The sequence below is a fragment of the Triturus cristatus genome, chromosome 3_1, assembly GCF_964204655.1.
Source record: "Triturus cristatus chromosome 3_1, aTriCri1.1, whole genome shotgun sequence".
In the NCBI taxonomy this organism is placed as follows: Eukaryota; Metazoa; Chordata; class Amphibia; order Caudata; family Salamandridae; genus Triturus; species Triturus cristatus.
Window position 1 is genome coordinate 717,673,214 of NC_140583.1, and position 14,269 is coordinate 717,687,482.

Here is a 14,269-nt window from a genome sequence, read left to right on the forward strand (position 1 = left end):
ACTCTGTGGGGGGTGTCTAAGCGGTCTCTGCATCTGGGAGCGCGGCTGCGACCCCTGTGCCTGCCCTCGGCCTCTTTGCCAGTGGCGCTAGCATGGCCAACATGCAGAAGAAAGGTGATCGTTCTGTAAAAGACATGCTCACAAAAGGGGCGGCTGCTGGGGGTGGGAGAAGCCCTACCCCTTCCCCACCGGCGCAGTCCCCTTGACAGGAAGAGGGGGAGGTGCCTATCATCAGGGCATTCCTGGAGTCTCTTTTTAACACCCTCCGCGCCGACTTTCAAACACTTAAACAAGAGGTGGCGGGTGAGGTGCGAGAAATTTGCAGAGATGTAGATGAGCTAGGGGAGCGGGTTGCTGCAATTGAAAGCACCGAGCAATCTAACTCTGAAGAACTGGAGCAGTTGCAGCAAGAGGGCCTTCGGCTTCGGGATCAGCAGGTCGACCTTCAGGCACATGCAGAGGACCTTGAAAACAGATCTCGATGCAACAACATTCGTGTGCGGGGGGTCCCTTTGCAGGCGGAAGGGGCCAACGTGACTGAATATCTACAGGGCCTCTTTCGAGATATTCTGGGGGCTGACCAGGGCTTTCAAATTCTCATCGATTGCGCCCACAGGGTGGGCCTTGGGAGAAGGGCGCCAGCTCCCCCCCCCAGATATCTTGGCCTTCTTGCCGGACTTCCCCCTTAAGGAGCGCATATTGAAGGAGGCTCGCATCAAACAGCCACTCACGTACCAGGGGCACGCCATTGCTCTTTATCAGGACCTGGCTTCCATCACCCTTCAGAAGTGGAGGGCCTTTAAGGCCGTGACTGCGTTCCTGAAGACCAAGGGCGTGTCTTACTCGTGAGGTCATCCCTTCCGTTTAATCTTCAAATGGAATGGTAAACTGCACCAGGTCCGTTCTCTCCGAGAGGCCTCCGAATTACTCGGACTTGCGCAGAACAGTCCCGACTCCTCTCCGGGGCCCTCGCAACACTCTTCAAGGGAGGGTTGGCAAACGGTGGGCGGCCGACGCTCGTCGCTGGCGCACGTGAAGCCGGACCACGCCATGGTGACCACCGAAAGGGCTGCGGCCCTCGCTGCAGTAACCAGAGACACTTCTAGACCGCTCTCACCGTAGTTACACTATGGGGATGTTAACTTGCACCACACTTTTGCAGCCGGTGGGAGGGCCGGTGGGCGGGGAGCCCGGGTCGCCTGAACACTCTGCTCACCCACTTTTTCTTCTTCCGTTGGACCGCAGCTTGGACTGAGGACATTGACCACTGTTGGTTGTTGGGGATGTTTGGTTGGGATGGGGGTGTGGTGGGGGGGCAGGGGGTGGGTGTTGCGAGGCGGGGGCCAGGGGGTATGGGTGTGTGGCTTTAGGGACCTATGAGGGCGGGTGGCTCCCAGGTTGAGGAGCCTGGCGGGGGTGAAATTGCCAAGTCACTTTTTTACACGCATTACTTGATGGTGGTCACATCGCACACTCCCACAGACTTGCTATGTCTCCCACGATGACCCAAGTTCTTACTCTCAACATGAAGGGGCTGAATAACCCCATCAAGAGGCGGGTGATCCTGAGTTACTTGGAGAACTCCGGGGCCTCGATTTGCCTGTTGCAGGAAACACATCTCCTACCAAAAGATTAGCATAGGATGAGATCTCGGGCGTTTTCCCACCAATTCTATTCCTCCAGGCCAGATAAGAAAGGGGGGGTGGCCATATTAGTAGCAAGACACTTTCAGGGTAGCATTGGCGACAAACTAGCAGAGATTAAGGGACGGCTACTAGCGTACAGGATCTGGGTGGACGGTACCCCTATTGGGCTCCCAATTCTGGGCAAGAACCCTTCCTTATAGATGCCCTGTCCGAAATACTCCACCACCATGATAGGCATATTATAATTGGCGGCGACCTTAACTTGGTCATGGATCCTGATGGAGAGATTGGGTCAATGGCACGGGGGGGCGGGGGCGATATCTGGTGCGGGGCGAGATTGGCTACAGAGTAGGCGGCTGATGGATCTTTGGCGAGCAGCTCATCCTCATAGCACTCACTATTCATTTTATTCTCATGCGCACCAAACGTATGCTCGATTGGATTATTTTCTGGGGACGCCCGACCTTCACGATTTGGTTGGCAATGTGGAGATTGTTCCGTCGGCCTTGTCCGATCACGATGCGACGACGGTTTCAGTTGACCTTCGCACCTTGCGCCGGCCGGGGGGGGGTCGATGGCGTCTCCGGGAGTCCCTTTTGCAGCGCCCTGAGGTCACCAAGCAAGTGCATAAATGCATTACTGACGACTTGTCGCTTAACGACTCCCCTGCCGTTCCCTTGACTGCGTTGTGGGGGGCCCTTAAAGCGGTGGTGAGAGGGGAACTTATCAGCATATCTGCAGCGGATAATAAGGCCCATAAAGAGAAACGGGCAGACTTAACAGCGAAAGTGGTGGAGCTGGAGAGGGTACACTGTCGTACTGGGGCCCCGAGAATCTGGCGGCAGCTGTAGGCGGCTCGAGCCCAACTGGCCAGATAGGATTTGGACAGGGCGGAATATGCCACTCTACGACTCAAACACTCATACTACGTCGGGGGGGACAAGACGGGGAGGCTTCTAGCGAGCAAACTCCGAGCTCGGGCTCAGCGGTCTAAAATCGTGGCCCTCTGTACTTCGGCCGGTGAGCGGGTTGAAAGTGATGAACAAATCGCGGAGACTCTCCGTACCTTCTACGCCACTTTGTATAGTAGGGACCTTCCAGTTGATGGCTCGGGGGAAGCGTATCTCAACCAGGCAGCGGTAACCGCTTTAAACCCATCTGGTGCTGCAGCGTTAGATGCGCCAATCAGGGTCGAGGAGGTCATTAGTGCGATCTCTCGCCTCAAACCGCTGAAGTCCCCTGGACCGGATGGGTTTTCGGTGGGTTTTTACAAAGCCTTCTGCCAGCCTATAGCCCTAATTTTAACTCGCTTGTTTAACTCCTTCGAGGGACCGGGTTCCATCCTGATGGATATGTTGGAAGCTGATATCGTGGTGATCCCCAAGCCCGGGAAGGATCCCACCTATTTCGCGGCGTACCGCCCCATTTCCTTACTCAGCCTCGACCTAAAGTTGTTCACGGGCATCTTGGTGGCTCGCTTGGGCCCCCGCCTGCCGGGCATTATTGAACCTGATCAATCGGGGTTTATACCCAACAGGCAAAGCAGTGATAACACCAAGCGGCTGATGCATTTAATAGACAAAGCCCACTATATGGGGCTGGACGCTCTGTTGCTCTCGGTCGACGCTGAGAAAGCGTTTGACAGGGTGGATTGGGGTTTCTTAGATCAGACGCTACAGCGCTTCAGCATAGGGTACCGCTTTAGGGCCTGGGTTGCGAGCTGCTACGACCGACCCACTGCGACGATCCGGGTGAATGGGATTAGCTCGCAGCCGTTCGATATCAGGCGGGGCACGAGACAGGGGTGTCCTCTTTCACCTCTGCTCTTTGCGCTATATATCGAGCCCCTAGCGCAACGGATTAGGGACAACCCCAACATCTCGGGTATTCCCTTTGGGGGGGGAGCGTCACGTCGTCAGTTTATACGCCGATTATATTTTGGCGACCCTGGAGACTCCCACCCGATCGGTCCCAGCGTTTCTGCAGGAGTTGACTAATTTTGGCAAGGTATCGGGCTTTAAAGTTAACGTGCAGAAATCCATGTGGCTGCCACTGGGTCTCAACGAGAGCAATGTCGAGTGCAACTTTCCAGAACTCGGGGCGTGCGACCGCAGTCTGAGCTCCTCTATCTGGGGATCATTCTAACCCCATCCACAGACCAGACAATAGCTCAAAACTATTCCCATCTCCACTGCCTAATCGCGCACGATCTTCGCAAATGGTGGTCCCATCCTCTGTCGCTGTTGGGCCGTGTAGCCGCGATTAAAATGTCCATTTTGCCTAAAACATTATACATTTTTCAGACCATCCCGGTGGGGCCTCCCATGCGCTACATCCACTCACTCCAACAGGAGCTACAGCATTTTATATGGGCAGGGAAACGCCCACGAGTGAGTCGAGAGATTGCCTACCATTCTCCGGATTAAGGGGGGCTGGGGATTCCCCACCTATTGACTTACTATAGGGCGGCGCAGCTCCTATATCTCGTTGAATGGAGTAGACCTGAATCGGAGAAACGATGGCTATTTCAAGACAGGGCGATGGCCAGTCTTTCCTTGTGGAAGGTACCATTCCTGAAGCCGTCCGATAGACCGACATATCTTAACAAATCTCCTATCACGTGATCTGTGGTGCGGGTCTGGGACGCGGTGGCGACCCGGCACCATCTCACCTCCTTCCCATCGACGCCCCTATTCGATAACCCAGCCTTCCCTCCCGGCCTTGATGCACGGACGTTCCCAGAGTGGCGGGCTTCGACCTGTAAGTCTGCTGGGCATCTATTTGATATTGACAGCTTCCTCCCGTTTGCTGAGGTGACCGGCTGGCATGGCATCAAATGTTCCAAAAGCTTCCAATACTTCCAAATCCGCCATTGGTTAATGCACCCTGACATGCGGCCTCTGGTTAGCCGACATCTCACGACCTATGAGAAATGGCTTTTATCGAAGCATTCTGACGCCATTTGGTCTCTGACCTTTATCGTCTGTTACGTCCCCCGGCCCTCCTGGAGCGCTCTGCTGGGCAGTGCCGATGGGAGACAGAGCTAGGTAGGAGTCTCTCCTAGAAGGAATGGCAACAGATTTACTATAGAGCTAATCATACTGCCAGAAACACAGCGAGCAGGGAAGCAGCGGTTAAAGTGGCCTGCACTGGAAACTGTTTGTCATCAGTATACTGTCTGTCACCACTCTCGGCGCTTCTAGACAGGATATGCTGTTTCAGCTATGTATTGGGGTTTGCTAGACTGAGGGCGGGCAAGGTTGGGTTTGCTCCACTGTTATTCCACCTGCCTGAAATTCATAAATAAAGTTATTTAAAAAAAAAAAAAAGAAAACCTGTTGTGTCTACTTTGGCCTGTGTACACCATTGCCTAGACATACTAGGCAGTGCCTTCAAAATTGGTGCATGCTTTCACCTTATCCATCTCACACATGTGGAGATTCTGCTTGTGTCTCCTTTTGCCTCCACACACGAGAATGGCATTTTCATATTAACAAAAAGAGAATCTGACCATGATGGTACAGTGAAAAAGATGTTGTCATTCTTGAGGGACAAAGGTATAACCTTAAGAAAACACAACTCTATCTCCAAAAGATGTTGAGTATTTACGGCATGTTATATGATGGTGTCAAGCCAAAGCCCTGCTTAGTTGTTGGCCTCATCCAGGCCCCTACAAACACAAGTACCAAGCTACGTTTGATCATTTTTAGGATTATATAAATTCTACTCTAATTTTATTAACCGATTTCACAAAACTAACTGAATGTTAAAGAAATGTACCCAAACAATAGTAACTTTGTCTGATCTGAACAACATCAAACAAACTTTCATTTTATCAAAAAAGGCATAACGTCTACACCAGTTCTGCAGGTTTATGTAGAGGGTTGTGTGGCATATGACACTGCTGGCTCCTGTTTTCCAGAAGCGCTCCTTTCTCCACGTAAAGGTGTAAATGAAGTCACAATGGGCTTTGCCTCAAGAACAATGAGCGACGTTGAGAGAAGAAACTAAGTGATCAAATAAAGAAATGCTTGCATGTGCCTGGCATGTGAAAATATTTAAGTCTTAACTTTGGAGAAGATCATTCATTTAAAGGGCTGATCATAGACCTATGGTTAATATAGTAGGAAGAAGATCAGAAATCCACAGCTAGATTGGTGAGGCTATCTACCAAGATATTAGAGATTAGTTTCAGCATGGTGCATATTTCTCGAGGTAGGAACGTGCATGCTGATATTTTTGTCCAGGTTACTCACCAATCCAGGAATAGATGCAGATTTGAGAAAGGAAGAGCTTGGAAAATGCATTATTTCCAGAGGTGTTTTTTTGATATTATGTTCAGACAAGAATAGATGGGGTGACAAATTGGTTGTTTTTGAAGAACTGGTGAGGTTAGTCCCTGAAGGGTGGCCTAGAGAGAAAATGTTAAAGTCTGACTTTCAGGTATTCTAGAAAGTCTCTGATGAGCTGTTCCTAGAAAATGGTTTGTTGGTCAGAGGTGCCAAGTCACTCCCTATCATCTGCTTCAAAATAAGGATTCTTGAAACAGCTTATTTTGCCCTTTTTACAAAGAGGCTAATGAAAAGGAAGGTCAGAAACTGGTGGCTTGATTTTGAAGGGGAAGTTGAGAGGTTGAGGCGTCAATGTGTCCACTCTAATCTGAGTGGCAAGCATTTCGTTGCTGTGGCATCTGAAGTCGTCACTGTTTTCTGTGTGAAATGGGCCTGGCAAACGAATGGCACATGTGATATACGATTGTGTTAATAGATCTTCTTTCTTAGTAGGTGGGAGTTAAATGTGTGATTCAACCCACCAGTTAAAGTGTCTTAAGATTTTTTCAGGATACTTTCACCAGAGGGGTACAATTAACTTTCTCTGCCAAAAAAGAATAATTTGGAAAGTGTGGAGTAAAAGAGCTACAGATCAGATTATCTCAATGAGCAATTCCACCTTCGCAGATGTTTGTCTACCAGTATGTTAATGGGCTTCTGAATGCAACATTATTTTCTCTTGCAAAATATAGAAGTACTAATGCATGGACAATTGCTTGATGTAGTTAATGCTCTATTGTACTGCTCTGTACTCTCGAAAATCAATAAAAATGGTTTTGGAAAAAATTACAGACCAGATTATACCATCTCTATGCTAATGGAAAGATGAATGATTCAACATGTTATTAGAGTGCATCCAAAGTGCTCAAAAATATAACATTTATTGGGAAAAGCCATGAGGGAAACGGTATGGCCTTACAGAACAACTGTGAAACAAGTAACCAGCAAATCACCATTTGAATTGAAGTATAATTGTCACCTAGTGTTTTGGATGATGAAGGTTGTCAATAAGGAGAATATAGTGAGCACTGTGCTGTGAAATTAAATTAATTGATGATGGTGTGTAAGCAGTGTCCAAGATTAGAGTGGGTGACTGTTACATAAAAAGGATCTATTGTGAAAAGGAAACGGTTTTCCCAAGTTCAGGGAATCAACACAAGAGCTAGAAGTCAGGGGAAATGTTGTACGGGTGCTTAATAGTTAATATGGAATATATCTAGAGCAGGCAAAGTCAGACTAGGTTTTGTGGACAAGGAAAGAATGGGGGAGAAAGTCATTCATAATGCTACAGCTCCTATGCGCAGCAACAGTGCACCACTCTTCAACACTGCAACAGAATCTGGAAAGTTCCTCTGAAGTTGAGGCTTAGATCCCCTCTGTTGGTCCCTTTATAGACTCTCAGAACTCAGAAATGTATTAATGTTTCTTGTTAGAGTGCCCTTTAATTGTAATACTCATGTTATATATTTTTTTATATAGTGTCTGTCTTTTCATTACTTATTTTTTTATTTTCATGTTATGTTAACTGCACATTTCCCTTCTATAATTTTCATTTGTGACCATCCTTTGCAATTATAAAAAGTCAGATATGTATATTGTTATCGCAGGTAGACATCTGAATCAGTTGAGCCTGGGACTCTTTCTACTTCATGTGCTCTCTCATCTGTAAGTACGATGTGTTCAACTAAAACGACGTGGAAATATTCTATGCTATAGTGGATATACCCCTCTGATGGGGTACCGAAGAATGGCATCATGGCTACAGTACACTACGGCGTCTGTGACATGTTTTGAGCAGAAATGTCACATTAGCGACAGCAATACAGGGATTTTAGAAGCGCACAGGTGTGCCACCTGAAATTAGTTTATATTTTGAAGCAGCTAAATGTCATTTAATGTATGGTATTATAACTCTTCTAGCAGTAATTTAAGCAATGAATATTGCCTAGTTTTACCATTTCTGAACTGCACCTTTTCAGTGGAGCAGACTGCTATAGGTGGGCGCTAATGTTCATGATAGAAACAGTGTATGCTCAGGTGGCAAATGTTTCTGTTTTCTGACAGGCACATACATGACTTTGCCACTTCAGCAGAATACAGCTACTGCTACTGTGGTACTCCTTTGAGGTTTGTTTTGTAAGTGCCATTATGAAAGGCCTATAACGAATATGGATTTTAGAAAATGTATTTAAAAATACGATATACAATGTTCAACTGCTCTCAGTTTTATAAAAATCTTCTGGGAGGTATCCCCTCCGTCCCTAAACTCCTCTGGGGTGACTCGCCATATTCAAACACTGTAATAAACATTGGCCTTTACATTTTTAGGTCGAGTCTGGCAGCACACATGTACTTTCTACAAGACATTCTGTATTCACTTTTCAGTGCTTTGATCCCGCCTGCTGCTTACCATAGGTTGACTCCAGCGTTGGTCTCCTTTGCTGCCTCCCGATTGGTTTGTGCACCCAATACATTACTTCTGTTTGTAGCTGAGGAGTACCGCTCAACAACAGATGAATTCCCCTTGATTAGTGGCAGTCTGCTTTGATGCAGGTACTATTTCTTCTACCCTCCCTCCCAGGAAGTGGCATTTTCAGGTGCTGTTCGCTGGCTTTAACCATGCTTTTTTCATATTTGTTGAGCCTCACTCGGCCATTCAACATTTGCGTCAAGTAGTAAAACTCCTTTTGGCAGTTCGGAGGATTGGCTCAAGTTGGCACATTTACAAATAACATCATTTTACTTACTAGCGCAGGGAGTGCTTATTTTGAAAGTGTTTTGCACCCGATTTGGCAGGCATCACTCAGTTCATAGCCAGAGGCCATCCAACATTTAAGTCAAGTAACTGTGATGCTCATGTTTTTACTTCATTATGCCTGCACTTCATTGTCTTTAATATGGCTCAAATTGTACATTGACTTGTATTGGATTTTTTGTGTGGTGCGCATTTACCCAGACATAATCCAAAAGGTTTTTATCCACATTTCATTTCTTATTGCGTTCACGCATCAGTCTTTTTCTTTCCCCAGCATGTCTGTCTTTCACTTCCATTGCACTTTCCCTAATTGATCACATGTATGTGTTTAAAACCCCCGGTGATTACGGCATCTCTACACCAACATTTATTTTGGCTGTTCGGAGGATTGGTTCAAGTTGGCACAAGTACAATTAAGGTCATTTTGCTTACTCACACGGAGCGTTCATATTTCAAGCAAGTTTTGCAGTGATTTGGCATGTTCAGAATCAACAATATTTTCACAATTTTGTTACAGCCCCTACTTGCGTTTGTCACAGCTTTTTCAACACACTTGGCTATCATCTTCAGTGACACGTTGTGCAACGCTGCACTGAGCAGTTGGTTATTGGAGGTAATGAACTCACTATACGAGCATACGATCTACCTTCTAGTAACACCCTTTTTTAATTACAACTTGGCATCTCCTCCCTTATGTTTTACTGTATAGCACCTGCCTTATTCCGGCACATTCATTCTGCACACTTGGCTAGTGACAAAGCACATCACCACATGAGCCTTTTTCAGAGTGGGACCATCACAATGATTCAGAATTATCATATTGTTTAAACACTCACATAGTTTGTGACAGTAGAGACTGTTTGCTGTCTCTAAACTTCGTCAGAGCGTCAAGGCAAGCAGGTAAGTGGCTACAGATAAGCACAAGGAAATGCTGTTGCTGTTGTGAATGCATGCTTGTTGTTTTCACATTCTCTGTTTCTGTAGATTAGGCATTTTAAAGAACACAAACCATGCTTCATGTGCAGGTCACTCGGAATATTTGGAATGAATGCACATTCAGGAAGTATGCAAGCGACTTCTCTTTTCAGAACATAATATGCTTTTCTGTGCCCCACCCTCCTCCTTAAAAAATGCAAAATATCACTTATTTAAATTATTTTCTAGGGTAAACGAATCCTTGGCCTGAAGTGTTTCCTCTATAATTTATATAGTGCATTGTTTACAAATAGCTAGAAGCAGTGAATAAATGTAACCTCTACTGCTGGTGCTATGCAAATGCTCTTTTCGTCCTTATATAGGTTATTTTAATTTTTCACACCAGGAGCTGTATTTATCATTTTGAAGGTGCTATAGATGGGTGGCTTTGGTTAGGTGAAGCTTTAAAGGCGCTATGGATGTGCAGCTTCGGTGACCGCCGTTACCAATACCAACGTCCTTCATAATCCCATGTGCAGACACATAAAAGTACCCTACACACCCCTTTGAAGTCCTGGGTCATAACGTTATGAGGCAAACACTACAGAATGTTTGGGCAGTGTCAGTTATTGGCCTGAAAGTGTTTGTTTTATAATTTATTTACCGCATTATTTTAGAGATAGCTGCAAGCATGGAATAAATGCTCCACCATCCTTTTGGTCCCTATATATTTTTATGTTTAATTTTAGCAGCAAGTGCTTTAGTTAAAGTTTTAAAGGGGCTATAGATGGGCAGCTTTGGTGACGGTGAAGTTTCGAAGGTGCTATAGATGTGTGCATTTGGTGACAGTCGTTCGTCACCAGTTACTAACACCCACTTCCTTCATTATATTCGAACCTACATGATGTCACACAACATATTTACACTGCACATATATCCACAGCACATAATTACACTCCACCCCCCAAAAAATCCCCTTCTGAACATGCCACATAATTCCACACCATATAATACAACTTCCCACCATGCTACACAATACCACTACAAAGCATGCCACATAATTCCACACACCACACAATTCTGCACCAAACAACATAATTACACTCTGTATAATACCAATAAGCACCACAAAAATACACTGCACATAATTGCACTCTACTTAATACAACATAAATACACCCCACATAAATACACTATATGCCAGATACCAGCAATCCACATAAATGTACTCCACACCATGACACATAATTCAAATAAGCATAATTGCGCTCAACAGCACTCAGTTCCACACCTCACAATTCAACTTCACACATTTCTAAATCACACCACATAATTCCACACCAAACCACATATTTCAAATACACAACACAATTCCACAAAACACCACATACCTCCAATACACACCACAGATTTCCACATCATGCCTCAAAATTTAACAGCACATCACATAAATTAACTACACAACAAGCCACTCCACAACACACAATATCATTACACATATTTAAGTCCATAACACACATTCACACTCTACATGAATCCAAAACACTCAATACCATTTAATTACATTCCACACAATTACACGCCACACAATTCCACAACAAACAATTCCAATACAACACATCTCTCCCTTATACTTCTACCAATCGTCATCACTCCCACACACCCACTGCCCCTCCCATCTGCCTATCACACAACCACTACACCCTCTCATCTCGCGTTCACTACCCCCTCTCATCCCTGCTCAAACTACCTCTCCTCTCTATACTGCCTACTCACACATACTACCTTCCTGTACCTCCTCACGCTGTACACTGGTCCAGCTCTCTCCTCCCCCTCTTCTAGGTGACCCTTCCACTCATCCCTCTATCTCTCTCGTACTCTCTCTCACCCATCTCTCTCGCTCTCTAACGCACTCTTCCCGCCTCTCTGATGTGGTTTGCTTCAGGTCCTCAAACACAGTTTCTTTCCCTTACCTTTTCAAGGTTTCAGTCCCTCAAACCAATGCCCTCCTCTTCTTAGGGTATTTTCTGCATACACAAAAGCTCCCAATGTATGCGTCTGTGGTCTGTGTTACCCTTCTTTTTTTCTTTCTTTCTCACACACTGCTTCTGCGTCTCTGTCTCAAGTTCAATGACCACTTCCTGCACAAACTACCTATCCCTCTTATTCTTCCTTTCTATATAGTATCTGCAGCTCTCACCCCTATCTATTCACCATGCAACATAATTCCACTACAAAAAATAAACTGCACAACACACAATTCCACACCACAACTAACATTTTCAATACAACCCACATAATTCCACTCCACACCAGATATATCCACTGCACTACAAACGAAAACACATAGGTAACTTACAATATCTCTAACTCTAGCAAATACAAGACCTATTGCATTGCAAATGCTTGTTCCGGTTTGCTTTTTGTTCCCACAGTTCATGTGTAAAATACCAAGGGTCCTTATTTGCCTGTCTCGTACTCTGACATTTTCAAAAAGAGTTGATTAACGATGCAGTACAGTTAACTGGGGGGCTAAGAACTCTGCATCCCCGTAATTATATTTTTCCAGGATGAGAGGTGAAGGGGGAGATTTGGAATACAGTACATGCACAAATATAGCACTTCACTGGATTCGTACGTTGCACATTTCGGAACGACACGCGCAAGGCTTCAGTGTAAACTCCAGAAAAAAAGTGGCTAAAATTACCTTTAATGTGATAACATTGCTCCTCTTCATTCCACTGGACCCTGCTGCACCAGTACACAGCAATGGCACTCACAACGTCCCAGCCGCCATCTTTGCTGAAGAAATCCAAGTCCTGCACACGTCACAAACAATAAGAGGTAAATGAACAGAAAGGCAATTAAAGAAAGACAGAAAGCATCAGCAAATTGCAGCAACAAAGAATTATAATTTTACTGCGAGTAAAAAACAGAGAAAACAAAACCTTATTGTAGTAAAAAGCACAAATTCACCATTAGGATTTCTGACCGCTCACGAAAGGCCTTTATTTAGCATTTGTAAACCCAACATTAGTACAAGCTGAAAATATGTGCATGCAAGTTTGTTTCAATACAAATAGAGTTCAGAACAGCTGTTCACATCTGAGCAGTGGCACACACAGAACGGGTTAGCAGCTGTTTAGGTGATGCCTCCCACTCAGCAAGTGCATGAATTATTGGGTTAAAACTTCCATTAAAGGCTGCGAAAGGTGTAACTTGAATTCTGAAATACATCACTCTAAGATGGTCTTTTCTGTCACTGTGTGCTTGAGGAATACGAACACGTGTATCATATCCACGGCGAAAAGGGCACCGTCTGTGACTGAGTGGAGATATGTTCATTTTGGCACATGATGTCGGTTAGCAAAAGGTGTGGGAAGGATTTGGTCAATAATACGAAATCCAAATTGATAAGATTCAGATAGTTCAACCAGTCTTTAAAATTCAAAGCACAAAAAAGTATTTGTAGGATAGGAACATGGGCGCCGATTCAACAAAAAGCCAGCGGAAGTGACTTCACGCACCCTTTGAACTTAATGACATTACAGGAAGTGGCATAATCTGACATATGATGCCAGACTTTTCCCAGAAAGTGATCTGAACTCTGATGACACCATAAGAATTAACATTGCAGTTTCATAATGGCTGAATTATTAATATACCAAATAGCACATACCTGCCAAGGTTTCTGATTGCTATGTGTATCATTTTCATAATGTCAGTGTAATTATGAGTGACATTTCAACGACTATGAGTGACACTTTCTCACGAGCAAAAATCAAGTAAAGAAGGCGAGGCAAACATACATATCAGAAATTGCACCCATTTTAGCAAGGTTACTGAGCCAGCAAAAGCTAATTACATAGCAAGTAAGTCAGTGCAACAGTAGTAGAGCATGACTTACACTTCTGCGAGACAAGCCAGCACCGTGGCAACAGGCAGGCCCTGCCGGTCTGCTACAAATGGAGACAGTCCTACGGCAACCAACGCCACCGCCGCATATTCTGTCACACAACTGCTTCTGGTGACACTGGTGCTCTGGGCTGCTGAACCATTGGGGACTGAAACTACTAGCTACCGAATGCAACTGGCTACAAAGCAAGGGGGTGCAACAGGGTGAACTGAAGAGATTTACTAATAAACACCCAGAAAAGGCACACATCCGCTGTTCCCGACCACAAAAACAAATCCTTTAATTTTGCTGTGCCCAAAGTACGCATCATGCACGCTGTTTTGGCCTCTCGCTGAAATTGAAGGCCATGTCCAGACTCGCATAGCGGGACACTAGCGGAGACCGGTACCAGCTCAGCTAGTTTTCCTCCTGAGTCGCCATGGTGGAAGGCAATGGGCATCAGGGCAAGACTGGCTACAGGTTGCACCAGGAGTTTTCCAGATGGGCCGGAAGGGTGGGGGCTGGTTTTGGACCCATGCAGGCCGTTTAAGTTCCTGGGGGCTGGTTTTACAGCAGTGCTGCAATATCGACCCCCTATCCCAAAAGCAGGAGTGGTGCTTCTCATTAGCACCCACCACCCGCTCCTGGGGCTGGTCGAGCAGATTGCTAGTGCTGGTTGCTGTTCCCAGTCCGGCTGTGATAGGCATGGACAATCATGATAGGGGCT

The 14,269-nt window shown here is 45.7% G+C and overlaps 1 protein-coding gene across 1 annotated transcript in view; it reads right to left on the minus strand.

Annotated features, from left to right (window-relative positions):
- The window catches only part of PGGHG (protein-glucosylgalactosylhydroxylysine glucosidase), a 201,896-nt gene that overhangs the window by 82,065 nt on the left and 105,562 nt on the right, over positions 1 to 14,269 (minus strand). The window contains exon 7 of the mRNA XM_085644806.1: positions 12,355 to 12,466. Within this exon, the coding sequence (XP_085500932.1) occupies positions 12,355 to 12,466 (112 nt within the window). The remainder of the gene's footprint in view (positions 1 to 12,354; positions 12,467 to 14,269) is intronic.